This window comes from Gobio gobio, assembly GCF_949357685.1.
Source record: "Gobio gobio genome assembly, chromosome: 20".
In the NCBI taxonomy this organism is placed as follows: Eukaryota; Metazoa; Chordata; class Actinopteri; order Cypriniformes; family Gobionidae; genus Gobio; species Gobio gobio.
The window spans coordinates 1,427,028-1,447,343 of NC_137113.1; the positions used below are offsets into that span (position 1 = coordinate 1,427,028).

At 36.9% G+C, this 20,316-nt stretch overlaps 2 protein-coding genes across 6 annotated transcripts in view; one reads left to right on the forward strand and one right to left on the reverse strand.

Moving 5' to 3' along the window:
* Positions 1–6,935, forward strand: part of lzts2b (leucine zipper, putative tumor suppressor 2b) — a 49,379-nt gene extending 42,444 nt beyond the window's left edge. For 2 of the 4 annotated variants that reach the window (XM_079845582.1, XM_079845583.1), the window contains exons 5-6: positions 3,136–3,741; positions 6,832–6,934. In XM_079845582.1, coding sequence (XP_079701708.1) covers positions 3,136–3,705 — 570 coding nt within the window. In that variant the 3' untranslated portion in view covers positions 3,706–3,741; positions 6,832–6,934. Of the gene's footprint in view, positions 1–3,135 lie in introns of all 4 variants that reach the window. The other 2 variants (XM_079845580.1, XM_079845581.1) reach the window with 1 other exon arrangement.
* pdzd7b (PDZ domain containing 7b) overlaps positions 1–20,316 on the reverse strand; it is a 76,223-nt gene that overhangs the window by 21,342 nt on the left and 34,565 nt on the right. For both annotated transcript variants that reach the window (XM_079845578.1, XM_079845579.1), the window contains exons 14-16: positions 17,814–18,347; positions 13,384–13,484; positions 13,144–13,308 (exon numbers count right to left, since the gene is read on the reverse strand). In XM_079845578.1, the coding sequence (XP_079701704.1) occupies positions 13,165–13,308; positions 13,384–13,484; positions 17,814–18,347 (779 nt within the window). In that variant the 3' untranslated portion in view covers positions 13,144–13,164. The remainder of the gene's footprint in view (positions 1–13,143; positions 13,309–13,383; positions 13,485–17,813; positions 18,348–20,316) is intronic.

Genomic DNA, 20,316 nt, shown 5'->3' on the forward strand with positions numbered 1-20,316 from the left:
GCATCCAGTCTGCGGCAGTCCTGTGGGAGAAAATGCCTTGTTGATGCTAGAGGTCAGAGGTCATGGGCCGACTGATTCAAGCTGATAGAAGAGCAACTTTGACTGAAATAACCACTCGTTACAACCGAGGTCTGCAGCAAAGCATTTGTGAAGCCACAACACACACAACCTTGAGGCGGATGGGCTACAACAGCAGAAGACCCCACCGGGTACCACTCATCTCCACTACAAAGAGGAAAAAGAGGCGACAATTTGCACCAAAATTGGACAGTTGAAGATGGAAAAATGTTGCCTGGTCTGATGAGTCTGGATTTCTGTTGAGACATTCAGATGGTAGAGGCAGAATTTGGCGTAAACAGAATGAGAACATGGATCCATCATGCCTTGTTACCACTGTGCAGGCTGGTGGTGGTGGTGTAATGGTGTGGGGGATGTTTTCTTGGCACACTTTAGGCCCCTTAGTGCCAATTGGGCATGGTTTAAAGGCCACGGCCAACCTGAGCATTGTTTCTGCCCATGTCCATCCCTTTATGAGCACCATGTCCCCATCCTCTGATGGCTACTTCCAGCAGGATAATGCACCGTCACAAAGCTCCAGTCATTTCAAACTGGTTTCTTGAACATGACAATGAGTTCACTGGACTAAAATGGCCGCCACAGTCACCAGATCTCTTGTTGAATCAATGCCACGTAGAATTAAGGCAGTTCTGAAGGTGAAAGGGGGTCAAACACAGTATTAGTGTGTGTTCCTAATAATCCTTTAGGTGAGTGTGTATATAAATAGGTATTAAATAATAATAATACCAAATATAGCTGCGAGCAGCCATTAACGGGCCAAGCGCAAAGAAGAAGACATGACATGCTAACATGGCTGGGAGGGTCAGACCAACTGCAACAATGAGCCATTAAAGACATTTTAAGATGATTTTAGGCAAAATGGCTGAAAAATCATATATATATAGTCACTAATAATATGATTTAATGGTTTATGACTTTTGACCAATAGGTGGCTAGTATATGCGGCATAGAATAAGTCAAATTAAATCATATAAATAAAAGTGTCCTGTCACTGGCAGCCCCTTATGCAAATGAACCATGGGTTAATTTTTACAACAGTGACTGTAGTTCAACTATTTGTAGATTTCCATGGTTACCACTACAAGTAAACATATTTTAACCATGTGCAAACAACATGATCTAATAAGTTTAAGGCATATTGAATGAAATACCTGTCAAATATAATGTTAAGTGGGTATCTTTACCCATTTTACTCTTAGTAATTGTAATAATTTAATACATTTAATAATTAGGGCTGTCAAAAGATTAATCGCGATTAATCGCATCGAAAATAAAAGTTTGTGTTTACATAATATAAGTGTGTGTACTCTGTTAATTATTATTTATATATAAATACACACACAACCATGTATATATGTAAGAATATTATTTTTATATATAAACATTTACATGTAAACAAAACATTTATATTTATTATAGATTATATAAATGTATATACATGCAAATATTTCTTAAATATATACATGGTTGTGTGTGTATTTATATATAAATAATAATTAACAGAGTACACACACATATATTATGTAAACACAAACTTTTATTTTGGATGCGATTAATCGCGATTAATCTTTTGACAGCCCTATTAATAATATATAAGTTCAGTTTAGAAGTAAGGTATCGGTATTGATATCGGTGATACTGGCCTTGTAAGTATCGGTATCGAAAACAAAATAAGTAGTATCGCCCATCCCTAGCTCCGCCCTCTTCTAGAAAGGGTTCATTTGCATTTAAAGGGACACACACAAAAACGGCACGTGACAATTTCAACATATAAAATGATCTGTGGGGTATATAGACTTATTTTACATCTTGTAAAAAGGGGCATTATAGGACCCCTTTAAGACGTTTGTTGTACTATTTAAAGGGTTAGTTCACCCAAAAATGTAAATTCTGTCATTAATTACTTCCCCTCATGTGGTTGGACACCCGTCAGACCTCCGTTCATCTTCAGACACAAATGAAGATATTTTAGTGTAAATCTGATGGTCTGAAAGGCCTCCATTGGCTCAACTTTACACTCTCAAGACCCTTAAAAGACACTAAAGACGTCGTTACAAAGTCCATCTCACTACAGTCGTTCTAAAATAACTTTATGAAGCGACGAGAATAGTTTTTGTGCGCAAAAAAACCCTAAATAACGACTTATATAGTGATGACGATTTCAAAACACGGCATCATGAAGCTTCGAAGCGTTATGAATCAGTGAGTCGATTCAGCGGTTCAGGGCATTATGAATCAGTGAGTCGATTCATGATTCGGATCGCGTGTCAAACCGCCAAACTGCTGACATTTGGCGATCCAAACTGCTGAATCGACTCACTGATTCATAACGCTCCAAACTGCTGAATCGACTCACTGATTCATAACACTCCAAACTGCTGAATCGACTCACTGATTCATAACGCTCCAAACTGCTAAATCGACTCACTGATTCATAACGCTCCAAACTGTTGAATCGACTCACTGATTCATAACGCTCCAAACTGCTAAATCGACTCACTGATTCATAACGCTCCAAACTGTTGAATCGACTCACTGATTCATAACGCTCCAAACTGCTAAATCGACTCACTGATTCATAACACTCCAAACTGCTGAATCGACTCACTGATTCATAACGCTCCAAACTGCTAAATCGACTCACTGATTCATAACGCTCCAAACTGCTGAATCGACTCACTGATTCATAACACTTCGAAGCTTCATGATGCCGTGTTTTGAAATCGTCATCACTATATAAGTCGTTATTTAGGTTTTTTTTGCGCACAGAAACTATTCTCGTCTTCATAAAGTTATTGTAGAGCCGCTGTAGTGAGATGGACTTTGTAACTTTAGTCTTTAGTGTCTTTTAAGGGTCTTGAGAGTGTAAAGTTGAGCCAATGGAGGCCTTTCAGAGCATCAGATTTACACTAAAATATCTTCATTTGTGTCTGAAGATGAACGGAGGTCTGACGGGTGTCCAACCACATGAGGGTGAGGAATTAATGACACAATTTTAATTTTTGGGTGAACTAACCCTTTAAGATGTTTCATGACCTGAATTATTTCGACTCTCAGGTGTGCCAGAAGTCCGGTGAGATTTCGTTGCTGAAGCAGCAGCTGAAAGACCTGCAGGCCGATCTGGCCCAGCGAGTGGGTGAGCTGGTGACCCTGCGCGGGCAGCTGAGGGAGGCGCGGGCGGAGCTGCAGGTGTGCCAGGGTCAGCTCCAGGAGGCGCACACCTCCTCACGCACACGAACCCTGGAGCTCGAGGTCTGCGAGAACGAGCTGCAGCGCCGCAAGAGCGAAAGCGAGCTGCTCCGGGACAAGATGAGCCGCCTGGAAGAGGAGCAGCGGCTGGCCAATGACAGCGCGGAGCTGAAGGCGGAGCTCGCGTACGAACGCCAGCATGCGTCCGATCGGGCCGTGGCGTTCGAGAGCGAGAGGAAGAGCTGGGAGGAGGAGAAGGAGAAGGTGATTCGCTACCAGAAACAGTTGCAGCAGAACTACGTGCAGATGTACAAAAGGAACCGCGATCTGGAGCGGTCGCTCCGTGAACTCAGCCTGGAGCTGGAGTCCAGAGACCAGGACGACGAAAGCAGCGGAAACGAAGTCACCTTCGACGACATCGCCGCAACGGAGATCTGAAATCATCACATTGTTTGAGGAAATTGCGTTAACTAGGTAATCGTCCACTGCCGCACTCACCTCAGAAATGTGCTCAAAAGCTCAAGCTCAAGCATAGCTTGATTGTTACATAATTCATGTGGCCTAATACTTTAACTGTGTCAGTTAGTAAAGTACCGTCTTCTGTACCGAGAAATGTACAAAATGTAAACCCCTCTGATTGGCCACTGTGTTCACACACTCATCGGATGTGTCTGTGATTGGCTACAATGATCAACGCTTCAAAAACATGTTACATCAGTAGCCGCATTACCCTTCAAATTGCGCACATTGAAATCGCGTATTGAAAATACGCCCAATGCCATATATCGCAAAAAAGTTTTTTTACGCTCGCATGAGGTGGTTTTTCAGGCAATTCGAAAACGGAAATTTTCGCAAATCTGCAATGGAAATCACATTTACAGGTCACCTGGTACGGTAACGCATTGCTCCCACACAGGGCCTACATATTATTTTTTTCACTCAGGCATGTCGTATAAAACGACATTTATTTTCTCCTAATAAGGACAGTGGCAAATATCATAACTAGGAGGCATTACCCTTTAAAATTGCGCACACTGAAATCGCGAATTGAAAATACGCCCAATGGAAACGCGCCAATCCCATATATTGCAAAAAAGTTTTTTCAGGCAATTCGAAAAAGGAAATTTTCGCAAATCTGCAATGGAAACAGTTTTTTCGCATTGACAGGTCACCTGATAGGGCCTACATATTATTTTTTTTCCCTCAGGTATGTCGTAATAATGAGATCTTATGTCATTAAAACAACATATATTTTCTCCTAATAAGGACAGTGGCAAATATAACTAGAAGGCCTAGTGTAATTAAGATATATATTCAAGAAATGTATTAAAAACAGAAAGATGCTAGTTTCAGCCTTACTCAAACGCCGAGGAAATTATATTATCCATTCCCGACGATCTTGGTTTGCTTCTTATTTATTAAATATACAGCCAAATAGTTGATTAAATATTGATCAAAATTACAATACAATTTATACAAAATGAAATTTTAAAGAAAGTGCTCAATGAAGAGCTCAAAATCATGTCCCCAGATTTATGCGCATCTGATTATGTGCCTTACTCATGCTGCTCACTTTTCATAAGCAACTTATGAAATTAAAATAATAATAATATTTAAACATAGCCTAACTATGAAACTAAATAGGCTGTGTTTTCTTTAACCCTCTGTCTGACGAAGGCGTCGGCGCGTTCTGATGGATTTTTCCTTTATGACAGCGGAAACAGTACTCCGTCATTTATAGCCATACAGATCAGTGCAAGATATAATTATTATAAACTATAAACTGTCGACTTTTATTTGTGTACACTCAATAACAGCAAAGGCCATGACTCAGGGAACAGGTTATTTTGCACTCCACTCCAAACGCCGTCTTCATTTCAAAAATATATTTAGTTTATTAAACGCAAAGTTTTTCACTTCTAAAGCATTTCTAAATTCAGTTTATATTTCCAACAAACGAAATTCCAAGCCAAAATAACGAAGTGGTAAAACTTTGAGTTACCACCATCGAATTCAAACATTTCGCCCGTCTCTGAATGTGGCAGCAATGCGTCACAATAACCTGGCGTATGTAAAAGTGGATCATTCTTTACAGATGATGGTATGTTTGGACAGAAGACGAGACAGAGTTCTTTATTAAACTCATTAAAGACAATAGAATATAAAATGCCACAATTTATAAAGAGCTTGAAGCAGATAAGAGGGAGAAAAACCCACACACACCTTACACGAGGAAAAAAAATTGTTTTAGTCGCATAACATCAGTTAATGGAAACGCCGTCATTTCACAATATTTTTTTTTCAGACAAAAAAACTCACACACACACACAAAAACACACGCACACACAAATGAACGTGTGCCATTCCAAAAGCGAATTGTGTTTTTGTGTGGGTGTGTGTGAGTATTTTTGTCTGTTTTGCACTCTTGATGTTTTAGAGATCTTCACTGTTGAGTCTTTTTTTCTGCATTCTGGCTGATTTGTAGATTGTATGCACAAAAAAACTCTGTATTTTCATATTTTTGCCAATTTTCCATTCATTTCCTATGGGGGTCATTTTTGACCCGAAGGTCCTGAGTGTGGCTATTTTTTTTACGACCACTTACACTTTTCAAATCCTGTCCCCAATTGTTTGGGGTGTTCATATACCAAGTACCAATAAAGTCACCAAGTTTCAGACCATTACGATTTTTAACATTTTTTTTTTATTTAAAAAAATTCGGGGCAGAAATGACCGAAGAGCCCCAGAGGGTTAATCATTAAGAGCTTTAAAAACAGACAGCAGAATTTAACTGGATCCTAAAATGGATCGGGAGCGATAAATATTATTTGTCATTACGACAATAAGAATTGCCCGATGGTCCAGTGCCAGCGTGAAAGACACTCGGGCCAGAGCTGTATCTTCACGGAAGTTGATCATTTGCGCATAAGCCTTGCCAATTTAAATATTCAAGCGCACATACACGAGAAAGTGGGTCTCTCAGTTTGATACTCGCGAAGAGCAGCAGCAACAACACATATAAGCATGGCCACGCGTCTCACAGCGCGCGAATATTCACACAAAATTACATCTGGTCTTGTTGAGTATCATCGTAAACATAGTCGGTTATGTCGTTAACATACAGATGAAATTTGCCAGGCATTTATCGCAATTTTCACAAGTTTCATGGCCCACAGAATATCTCAACATGCAATATATCAAAATAAAAAACAGACCCTCTGCTTTATTCCAGCTTCATATATTAGTTTTTTAATCAACACTTGAATGTTGCAAGTTTCATGAAAAAGCAACATTTTGAGCATAAAGCTGAGACAATCACGTTTTTGTAAAAGACTAAAATTACGTCCGAACGATGAACAAACACAGATGTTGTAGATCGAGTCCATCAACACCCCAAAGCTTCACAGTCCTATAACTCGTCCTGGGGCGACATTTCATTCAATAACATTAGGCAGTTTTGATTTATATGCTGTTTAATGTTGATGATCGCGTTATTTTACAGATGCATCTGCTTACACATGATATCGCTTGTTTCTGCTTCTTCTTCGTCTGTGTTTTGATCAGGAGATTCAGTGCTCGTCCAGGAGATGCGCTATAGCGCCCCCTACCGTATAACAGTGGAAAGCCGGAAAATATCCTCATTCATTGGCTATATAAATATCGAGATAACAAAAGACAAAAAAAAATAAAAAAATCACTTACTGCTCTTGACTGAAAAACTTTTAATAAGGGTTAATCTATATTTATATGCAGTGACATATCATTTTATGCAGACTGTGATATTTTACATTTGATTACTATTTTTGTACCTGACAATCTAGTTTAGACCTACACGAAAATAACTGTTTATTTAATTTGTATATGTTTGTTCTGCTGTATTTATTTGCGCTTTTGCTCGTTATTGGATTATTTGTTCTTATTTTATTACTGACTGTCTTTAACAATATAAAAAAATCATATGAGTTAGGATAATAGTTTTTAGAGTCATAACCTTATTTATTAAGGTTACATGGCTCAAAAACAATACTAGACCTATTTTATTTAATTTATAATTTTTATTTTATTTTATTTGAACCCCTGAAAAAAATCCTTAGCATTGAGCCCTGAAATATATATATTTTTTAAAAACGGATTTGCAAGCTCCATGTAGTAACTTTAGCTGTAAAAAGAATTGAGAAAGGTGACAAACCTAAACTGGCAAAAATTAGGGGGTATTTTTCTGAAAAGCAACAAAGTCCGGAGAAACAACTCAAGCAAAGCCAACTCCTTTTGTATTGTAAATAGTTGTGATGTATAAATAAATATTGGTTTAACAAAATGGCTGCCGTCGCATCATCATTGATGGTGGATGAGGAGATTCCCCCCTTCTATGTAAAGTGCTTTGAGTGCCTAGAAACGCGCTATATAAATGTAACAAATTATTATTATCATTGTAGCCAATCACAGACATCTGATGAGTGCGTGAACACAATGGCCAATCAGAGGTGTTTACGATAGCGCTCAACAGCGCCTCGTTTTTTAAATTTCTTGGTACCGAAGTCTGTACTTTTGACAACTCTAGTGTCAGTTATCTTGAGCACACAGTATGTTTGTAAACTCACAGAAGTGCACTTTTGTGTCATTAGCTGCGTATTTAACTTGTGCGAAAAATTGGAGTATTGCATAAAACACTTGTGAATAAAACACCTTTCCATCGAGAACCAAATCTTCACCTGTTGGCGCAAAGTATCAGTAATAAAATAAAAGCCTACATGATAAATGTACGTGCAAACGCAATAATAAACTACTGATGTTTGGGAACGCAATCGATTCTGAGGTCATTAAAGCGAATCGTTATCTCGTTTGAGATGCGTTTGGTCCGCTGGTAATCCAATCACATCCTCTGTTTTGAGGTCATGTGACTTTTCCATCGTAGTTCAAGCGCATGTTTTCTTATCTGGCATATCCAGCCGGTGTTTATGCGATATACCAAAATTCGCTACTCGTGGCTTTCCCCTTCATTAACACAAGAAGCTCGATGTCTCGATTCCTAAAGCACTGCGCTCACGTCATGACAGAATTACCGCTATTGAGTATCCGATGAGTAGAAGCTGCCCATGTGCTGCCCTCACTCGACTTCTGTGACATGTTAAAACCAAACACTGATTAATAACTAAAGTCACACGATTAATCGCATCCATTATGTGTTTACACAATATGTGTGTGTGTGTATAATTATTATGTATATATAAATACACACACACATGCATGTATATATTTCTCAAATATATACATGGAGTGTGTATTCAAATATTCATAATAATGATACACACACATATATAAACACAAGCTTGTATTTTTGATGTGATTAATCGCGATTAATCGATTGCCCAGCACTAACATAAACATATACATGCATGTGTGTGTATTTATATATACATAATAATTACACACAGAACACACACATATATTATGTACACAACACTTTTATTTTGGATGCGATTAATCGTTTTGACGGCACTAATCTTAATATAAAATTTATATATAATATAAATTATACACATATATATGCACATGAATGAGTGTGAATTAAAATATACATAATAATGATACACACACATATATTATGTAAAAAAAAAATATTCTGGATGCGATTAATCGACTTGACGGCACTAATATATATATATATAAAATATTTATATATAATATAAATTATATAAATATATATACACATGAATGAGTGTGTATTCAAATATGCATAATGATAATACACAGTACACACACACACATTATGTAAACACAAAGTTTTATTTTGGATGTGATTAATTTCGATTAATCGATTTGACGGCACTAATATATATATATATAAAATATTTATATGTATAATATAAATTATATAAATATATATATATATATATATATATATATATATATATATATATATATATATATATATATATATATATATATATATATATATATATATATATATATATACACATGAAGGAGTGTGTATTCAAATATGCATAATAATGATACACACACACATATATTATCCAAACAAACTTTTATTTTGGATGCGATTAATCGCGATTAATCGATTTGACGGCACTTTTAATAACTCATTTCCGAGTCTTGGGCAGCCCGTAGAATCTCTTACGGTAATTCTGACATGAGCTGAACGTGCCAATATTAAATACTGAGGAATATGATCTCTTCATCCATAAAGCAACTGACTGTTATATCTGTACCAAAATAAAAGCATCACTTTAGATTCACATCCGGCCACATGGTATTGAATAACCTCATTGTGCACACATATAGAAGCGTAGCCACTGTGAATAGACCAAAGCATTGCTGGCGTGTGTTTAACTGCTCTGTATATCTTGTGGGTGATTGTGGTGGTATTGTAATTTTATAATTAACAGTATTTGTATGAAGCCGATACATTGTATATTTTTCGTGCTGTATATTTAATGTTTGTAATTAAACACCTGCAATGAATCAACTGCTATTTTATTCAATATTTATGTTCTTGGAAATACTGAATCTTTGTGAGTGTGTCCAGAGCAGGATTTAATGACATTATGTTGGATGGTCGTGATTTCTGAATATATATATATATTTTGTACTGGATTGTGGCCGTTCATAAAGTGTGTTTTAACCCTCATCCGTCCCTCGGGTCATTTTGACCAGGAGTGTTCATCGGAGTGGTCCGAGATCTTAGGACTTTTGTCGCACTTGAACCACGAATACACAGAAAAAATTGACTGGATTCGAGTTAATGTGGTTGTTATCATGTGTCTCAGACTGACACACACACCCATGCTTCTAAAGGTATAGGTCTATTGTTTTTTAAATGGATAATATATTTATATAATATTCCATACATTATCAGAGCTTGGCAGACAGAATTATTATATATTTTTAGACAGGTTAATTAATAGATTATAGCCTAATTAATGCTATTATTAATCATACATAATAAATAATCCTGCCATATAAAGTTGGACATTTATTAAAAGAATATTTAGATAAAAATTGGACAAATAATAATATAGTCATAATTTAAGTAAATTAATACAAAATTAAACATTTTTGAATTTCAGAATTGTCAAAAAAGTGATTACTGGTTCAGAATGACTGCTTAAGGGACAGTTCACACAAAAATGAAAATTGTCATTGTTTACTCACCCTCAAGTTGTTCCAAACATGTATAAATTTCTTTATGTTGAATATGGAAGTCAATTGTGCCCCCAAAGCAGCCTGGGTACAAACTTTCCTCTAAATATCTTCTTTTGTGTTGAGCAGAAGAAAGAAACTCACACAGGTTTGGACATCATGAGGGAGAGTATGGCTGTGTAAAAAATATTGATTTCTCGATTTTAATCGATTCTCACTTTTACAAAACAATATCGATTCTTAAATCCCAAGAATCGATTAGTCTATTATTTTTTTTTAAATTCAAAAACATAAATACGGTTTTGGCTCGGCTCAAGAGAAGCAGCAGCAGTGGAGCAAACATGAGCTGATCTTCTCTTCTGCTTTAATACCAGTAACAGCGCAAAATAAACACCAATGAGCTTCTGAAAGTGTGTTAAAGATACAGGACAACTTACCGAAATCCATATCACGTCACACACAATCACTCAATCAGTGTTTCAACCGCAGAAAGACGTCAGTAAAACGGCTTACAAGCAAACAATGTCACTCAGAAAAACCATATCCAGTGTCCATAAACTCGTTAATCAGCTAGAAAAATTAACTCTAGAGATGAGCATTTTGATAATTATATGCACCATTACAGACGATATTCACTGTCAATGTTCTTCAATATTTAATACACCTGGCAAGTTTTTAAGACAGCCACCCTTTAAATGTTTATATTTCAAAAAAATGGAGTAGAATTATGATTATGTAATTGTAAAGTTAATATTATAACGTTATTATTATATAAAAAGAACATAATTTAGTGTCATTTAAGTGTTTGTATACAAATCAGTTAATTTGTACCTTCAATATTAGTGGGCTAATGTAGTATCAACTGACTCCCATAGTTTACAACATTAGTTCAGAAATTAGTTTTCCTTGAGAAAATGTTCCATGTATTATACCTGATACACATCCAAAATAATCCATATTGAATTGAATCGAAAATCGAATTGAATTGTGGAATTTGTGTCAATCCCCAGCCCTAAGGGAGAGTAAATGATGACTTTTGGGTGAACTATCCCTTTAAAGTGCACCAAATAGGCTACTAAAGAGTTCTTTAGGAATAAATTAAATAATCAAATGTTAAATGATATAACATTGTATATTTTATATTGTCGTGAATGGGTGTCCCTTATTCTGCCAGACTGAAGGTGGCAAACCTAGTGTCGTCAACGCTTCAGAAGAGTTTCATTGTTGGGACTAAAAACCTAAAACTGGAAGCCATAAAGAGCACGAATCCTCCAAATGCCACATCCATTAATCTGATTTAATGAAGTGTATATCAGTTCATGGTTTGTGTGTATATAAGAGAGAAAGAGAAAATGTCAGTATTTCATTGAGACTTGAGATTAAATAAACTGCTGAAGTATTGTAGAGCTTGTAGTATTAATTTTCTCATGCAGTTACACATTGTCGGTTAAAAACAAGAAAGTGGCTGGTAAAAACTTTGAGTGGCTGGTAGATTTTAAAATGACAAAAAAGTTAATTTCCATCCCTGACCCCTATCAATGTGCCCTATCACACATAGGGTTGGGTACCGAACTCGGTACTTTTAAGGGTACCGACCGAATTACGCCGGTACTACCGAGTACAGATTCACATTAAATCAATCGGTACCAAATTTCGGTACCTGAAAACACATCTGGTGATATAGACGAGTGTCTGTGAATATTAAACCACAAAAAGACTATTTAAAAAACGAATCCTGCGTGTCTCTGTGAGAATGAATGCGTAGACCCGCGGTTTACTGTCGATGGGTTTACCTCACACACACACACACACACACACACACACACACACACACACACACACACACACACACACACACACACACACACACACACACTCTCACTTAGAATCGCGCGTGACGGTCTCATGTTTCCATCTCTGCCTGTCATATGAGGACATGAACACACAAACATCATCTCCAGAGCCACCGAGAGTCACTTTATGAGCATTTCACCGTTTCATTTGAGAAAAACTACCGTCATCATATCATAAACACACAGAGACTCAAAATCACGGCGACCCGTCAAAATAAAAGTTCGGCTAACTTGACAAATAAATTACTGTTGTACAGTAGAATTTAGATACGTCTCAATGTAATAATAATACTAACACTAATGTAATAATAATAAATTATCAAAACTAAAAAAAAAATTAAAATTTTTCTTCATGTTTTAATTTTAACCATATATAGCTCAGTTGTGCAGCACTTTGTTTGACAAAAAAGTTGAATTAAATTAATGTCTTATATCTTCATTTGATTACCAGAAAATACATAACACATCATTTGTGGGAAATCTTTTCATAGAAATTAAATTAAAAAGAAAAAAATATTATTTTTATGAATTTTTAGTTTTTATGAATTAAATTAAGTAGCTAGTAGCCTAATATTTACTAGTAAATATTACAGTAATCAAACACCACAGACAGAGAGCAGGGCAGCTCTGTCATAATGTCAATAATACTTTTATAATTGACTTACAGGTTCTTTACTGTTATTTATGTAGACATCCCAAAAGTACAGAAAAAAGGTACCGTTCGGTACCGATACAGTTAAAATGTGAACGGTTACTCTAATCACACACCCCTATCAATGTGACGCGAGTGTTTCCGTTTTCGAGATTCACACAGTTAGTGTTTGTTGAAAGATGCTTTGGTCGAGTGTGGTGAAATACTCACGGTAAGGCATCGTGTGTGTGGTCACGAGACTCTGGGCACTTTGACCACGAGCTCCATGGGGTCGATGTTCTTGTTGCTGAAGGCCTGCCGTATGATCTCCACCGCATCCTGATGGGTCACGGCCTCCAGAGACACTCCATCCACCAACACCAGCTCAAAACCAGCCTGAGACACAGAGACCAGTTCAGCATGAGCTCAGTCACACCTGCTGCCATTGGTCAACAGGGCTGCATCGGTTACCCGCAGAGCATCATTGGTCGACGCGGCTCCTCCTGGGAAAATCCTCTCGATCTTCACCATGGGCTGCACCCTGGACTCGGATCCTCCGGATATACTGATCCCTGATCTCACACACACACACACACACACACACACACACACACACACACACACACACACACACACACACACACACACACACACACACACACACACACACACACACACACACACGTCACTGGACATTACTACATGCACTTGTAAGATTACAAATGTATACATTGTTATATCTAGGTTCCAATGTAATAGAATATAACTGAAAACATTATCTATATTTGTGTTTTACATTTTGAAGTAAACTTGAGGAAGATTACGTCAGACTGTGTAAGTGTTTGAGACGTTAAGTCTTTTATCTTTATGCACTTCCTGACTATTTACCAAGTTTAGAGCAATACTGCCTGAGTGATTGGATTAGCATCTATGCGTTTGAGTGACACTGTTACGCTGATTGAATTAGGACAGGTCACACCGTTATGTCTAAGGTGTGTCCTTTACCTACACAACATATACATGAAATGTAGATAAAATACAATGTATAACTCCTTTAGTTAGACTTGGAACCTCAGCCGAAGAACAGCACGATTCTCAATAAACGAGTAACGTCTGCTTTAAAGATATCCCATCGTCTCCTGGTCTCTTCTTCAAACGAGGAAAAGTTTGACATCATACATTACCCACTGAGTAAAGAAACACACATTAAAGTAGCGACACATCTTTTCTAGGGCTGGGCAACATTTTTTATTTTTCGATTTTTTTTTTAAATGTGGTCCATTCAAAATCGATTCTCAAGGCCAAGAATCGATTTTTTCCCCCCGGGGGTTTCCAGTCGATCGCCCGGTATCGCAAATATACTTATCGTTAAGATAAAATCGAATGGCAATCGCTTCTAAGGAAGGCACGCAAATAACAGAGATAGTGATGAAATATAAAGCATCATTCGGGGCACGAATCAAAAGCTCAGACGCCCCTGGAGGAAAAAGCCTTCATAAAAACGGACAGAGTCTGAATGACGGTCGGCTAAATCGCAAGAAATGCTTGAAAATTACTGAAAATATCCTTTTTATGTTTTAGAATAAGTGTATCAAAATATCCATAAAAACAAAATTGTATTGTATTTAACATAATTGTATGCATTTGAGATATAGAGATGGGTTCTGTTTTAATGTAGGCCTACCCAAGTGTACCTCAAATAAAAATAATTTAATATACAGGTTTGTGGCTCTTAATTTCTGTTTAATTACCCACTTGTAAACTCATGTTCACTGTTCTTTTTTTATAAATATAGTAGGCTATTTGAATTAAATCTATCTTCATTGAGTTGAATCGAGAATCAAAAATCGCTTGCGAATGAGAGCTTGCGAAACGAAATCGAATCGGAACATCTGAATCGATACCCAGCCCTTTTCTAACATATTCATGATGTACAACATCCCACTAAGAGAATCAACTGAGCATGGCTCTAATTTACATGTTCCTGAAACTTCCCCCAAACTGAAATATACCCCAAATCTATTGGATTTAATGTCATATGTGTTTGGTATTGTTTGAAATGTCTCAGTGCGAATGGTACAAAAATCTCATAATCACAGAAATATACAAGAAGTTAATAAGCGTTCTTAAAGCTTAGAGGTATTTTACTTATGATGGTGGGTGTGGCTGTTGGAGCCATTTGGTTTCCTTTCAATCAAGACAAATGGGAATTCGACTCAATTTAAATTCCCTTTGTTTTCATGTATTTCCATTTGAAACAGTTTTTGGTCTGGTCGGAGTTATTTAAAGCGATGCAGCAATGAGTTCGAGGCTCAATACTATTAACAAGGTTGGCCCGTAACACAGACGTAATATTCAAAAAGTCAGCAAATCTTTCACTCTTTAAGCTATTTCGGAAATATTTGATGTTATGTATGAATTATCTTTGAATTGATTATGTAATTGGCATTATACATTTACCTGAATGTTAATAAAAGTGTTACATTTTGATGCTTTCTGAATTACTCTGTAATTATTAACGATGTAATTGGATCCAGTTAAAAATTAAAATGGTCAAATTTAAATATTTAAGCATGCATGTTTGAATCGTTCTCCACGCATTTACAAAACACACAAACAGTTCATGCCAGCTTTAGAGGGGTCACCTATTGTTTTGTTTTAGTTTCATGGTGATCATTTAAAGGCTTTTTTTTTTGCTGCTGTGATTCTCAACCAGCGGCGTTTATGCACAAATTATGTAATTAAATAAAAATAAACAAAAACTTCTTTAACCTCTTGACCCTGATTGACGTCATCAAGTATATACTTGACCTATGATGGTGCTATGATAGCTTAGAATGGCTACTTCCTGCAGATATGCATCACTCTGGCATTTGTTTTACACACAATAACTCATTTCCCCCTTGATTCGGCCTCTAAAAGCGTCCCATACACACACACACACACAGTGTCTTTAAACACACAATACTGGTGTCATTTTTCAGGAAACCATTTGAAGTTTCATAAACCACTGCTAACAGTGATAAACATGTGAGTATATGTTGTCTGAGCTGTAATAAACCGCCCCAAAAAAGAGGCGCTTTTTAATTTCCTGGTTATAAATTCATTGTTGAAAGTGTCATGTGTGCTCTAGCACCCTGCAGACAGTTTGGGCTGTTTCCAGAATATCTCAGCAAACACTGGAAACAATGATTTTGTGATATTGCATGTACACCACTGTAAATGGGAGACTTGGGTCTTGGAGAGATTTTGATTTTTTCCAGTGTTTGCTGCCATCTAGAGGAAACGGCCAGAACTGTCTGCAGGGTGCTAGAGCTCACAGGAGTCACACATTTTTCGGGGGGGTTTATTACAGCTCAGACAACATATACTCGCATGTTCATCACTGTTAGTAGTGTTTTATGTAACTTCATTCATAAAAATGAGTGCTTTAAACTCTGATAACACTTTTGATGGCCTTGATGAGCAAGTGAGACCTACACCGGGGGTAGAAAACGCCGACTGGACAAAGAAAATCACAAAAAACCAAACAAGGTTGACCAGGATCACGCACACACACACACACACACTCGCATTCACTCACACACACACACACACTTATACACACACACACACACACACACACACACACACACTCGCATTCACTCACACGAGCTCGCACACACACACACACACACACACACACACTCGCATTCACTCACACACACACACACACACACGCATACACACACACACACACACACACACACACACACACACGCACACACACACACACACTCGCATTCACTCACACACACACGCATACACTCACTCACTCACTCACACACACACACACACACACACACACGCATACACTCACTCACTCACACACACACACACTCGCATTCACTCACGCTCACTCTCACACACACACTATGTGATTTAAAAAAATGTATAGCAGACAATGGTCCTACTGTTTTACAGGTTAGACACTTAACTGTATGCACTATTAAATGCATTGTTGAATATTGAATATAATAATTAGTTTTTTTACATGCATTTGTAGTGGACAAGTTGGTCCTATTTGTTACAGGTTTTCCACTTTACTAAAAATTACTGTATTTTTATGTGAATTATATGTTTTATATTTAGATGTATATTATATGTTTTATATTTATATTGAATATGTATTACTAAATAACTTATTGAATATTGTTATCATTATTATCAATAATTTATATTAATTTATGAGTCCCTGATTATATGTTGCATGTTCTCTTGTTGTTGTTTTAAAAAAAAAAAAGACAAACCATAAATAAATAAATAAATTGATGGATTTATAGCTTTTGAAAAAAAAATGAATTAACTTTGAATTTATCATCAACATTATTGTTGTTTGATTTAATAATCATTGTTCAACATGTTCAGACTGAGCCAAAAAAACATTTTAACAGGATAAATTGAATATTCACAAAATGTGTGGGTCTAGGTAAAAAAAACTATTTTCCTGAAAACAATTGAAATGGATTTATAGCGTTTTGGAAAAGAGCTCCTCATATCTTACTATAATATTTTTGACATATCATATTAGTGCATGTTTGCATTGTACGATAAACTCTCATCTCAAAAGATCAAGGAAAAGTTGATTCCTAATAAAAACATCCTGAAAAGGATGTTGCGCTCGTCTTTTCTCCTCTACTGTGCCGTATATTCGAGTGAAGCGCAAACAAGAACAAATGTAGGGGCGGGGCTTGATTGTGTCTGTGGGGAATTGATTGGATGGTTGTGGTTTGCTATTGGTGGAGCTCATGTGAGCGCCCTCGTCATCACAGAAGAGATGTCGCTGCAAGAAGGAGGGGATGTTATTCTGATTCAACACACTTGCTTTGTATTGAAAAGAAATGAAAAAGAAAACTGAATACCCAGAGACTGCTTGGTTTTGCTGATGTGGACAGTGGTGAGGTCAAACTCTGGCTCAGCATCACTGGTGTGTTTCTCACACAGCTGCTGTCCAGCAGGGGTCACTGTTGAACTATGGCACTTCTTCAGGGAACCGAAGACCTGAGAGAGCAGCGGCCTCTTGTGGCGAGGCATGTCCACTACAGTAAACAGCACATCTGATTGAGTCCTCGAGTGTCCATTCCTGACAGGAGCTCGTCCTCTTTGTGAATGAACAGATCCCGTGTCATCTGAACGGGAGAAGCCGTCCTCTGGAGTCTGGGAAGAGTCTGGACGTGTGTTCTCCGCCAATAGCCAATTGGGAAGGAGCACAGACGCCCTGGAGGATGAAAACCAGTGTGAATGTCTGTCCACAGGAACGTCCTGTAATGGGCTGAAGGCTCTGGACACGCTCTGGTCTTTATAGCCGGACAGATGGAGCTGCTCGAGACCTTCCAGAAGCTGATTGTGTCTCTCCATGTCTTCTACAGCGTGCAGCTCAAGTCCACCATGCACATCTGAGGCAGAGAGAGATACACTTTCCATTTATTATTTGGAATGATGTGTTATAAAAGCAGTTTTTGGATAATAGGTTAGTTCAGTACTAGGGATGCCGCAATTCTCAATATAATATTGAACCGTTCGGTACGGCCTTCACGGTTCAATACGCGCCTGTGAATTGCGGTTTTTCGGTTTTGCATTTAATTAAGTATACAAATTCTATCATTTGCTTCCATCCCAATACTGAACAACACAACATACATTCACATCACACGTTAGAGTTATACTCACAGAACACTGGAGTTATTCACAATCACCAAAGTTCATTATTTGCATGCGTTTTAAAGCCTTGCCGGCGTGTGCGCGGTTTTAACATGCGCTTTTCCGAGCGCGCGCACTAAACGCCTGTCAAACACGTGATTACTGGACTAAGTAGTCGTCTTACTGCGCTAATACTGTCAAATACACACAAGTTTAACATAAACACAGTCGGTTATGTCTAAAGTGAAAGTAAAATAGCGTGTGTCTGTATATTAGATGCGTGCAGGTCTTAAATTGACAGCGGCGCAGCCTATAGCAATCCTTAAAGGGACAGTTCACCTATAAAATGATGTCATTATTTACTCACTCTAATATTGTTCCAAACCTGTATTAATTTCTCATTTTTGAGTGAACTATCCATTTAATGTTAATACAACAACAAAAGACAAAGAAAATCACTCACTGCTCTTGACTGAAAAACTTTAATACAGTAGCTTTAATAAGAATCAGTGTATATTTTATAGTGATTTATTTTTACATTTATTCATTCAATTTCATACTTAAATGCTGCTGTACAGCTCTGAGCTGCCAGTGTAAATCTTTATATATATTTATTTTATATTATACAATACACTAGGAATGTGTACAAGGGTTTTTTTAAGTTAAGTTTTATGTTTAAGTAAGGTTTTTCAATTCTTTTAAGTAAAATAAAGAAAGAGTATTGCAATTAAATTTCTCTTTAACCTCTTGCTGTTCCTGTCGCCTAAGAATAGAAAAACAAAAGACTGATGTGACAAGCCATCAGAACCGAACCGAACTGAAAACCGTGGTTAAAAACCGAGGTGTGTGTTGAACCGTGGACTAACTGTAGTGTTGCATCCCTATTCAGTACGCTGATTTTGGGAGCTATCAGTGTATCAGTGGGTATGTAATAATGCTCATTCATTTGAAAATGTTAAACTCGAATCAGGCGTTTTGACAACAGAATTGTATCTTCATTGATGCTTTCTGACAATTGTCTTCACTTGTTTACAACAAAATGGACCACTATCTAAATCCCTTAACCCAAATTTTGCATGCATATAGTCATGTTAATAGTGTCCTATGTGAACATGTTCTGCATTTATTTTCCCCAGGTTTTATTTTTTTCTTTCTTGAAAATTGTATTTGAATGTGCGGCAACTATAGTTATTAATATGTCGTATGCACCCCTTCAATGTCAAATTTGACTAGGAGGAGAACATTTGGCACCTAACTCAAAATAACTGCTTTCAACAGATCAATCTTCATCCATAAACAAATTTATTACGTATAAAAGTCGAAGAACATTCGATGCAAACTCTGAAAAATTCTATCTTATAATCTGTTGAATATGAAAATACAACAAACAACAAATACATTTGTCTTAAAGTGGTGGAACAAAGTGCAGCCATTAAGTTGTGTATCAAAAAGTTAAATGAAAATAAATTAATATAATGACGAAAAAATGACATCTATATAACAAAAATAAATAAATAGTCCAGTATTCAAAGGCTGACTGTCGTAGGTGATTTCATATAATAATGTAAATGTAAACTCATTACTTCTGAATTTCCACATTATAATGGAATCATAAGCTTCTAGTCATAAAGAGAATGAGGGTCCTTGAATGATTAGAATGAAACGCATCCAAACTGGATGAAGGGTCCTCAATATTTTGGCCCTTACAAGACATATCATAAAATA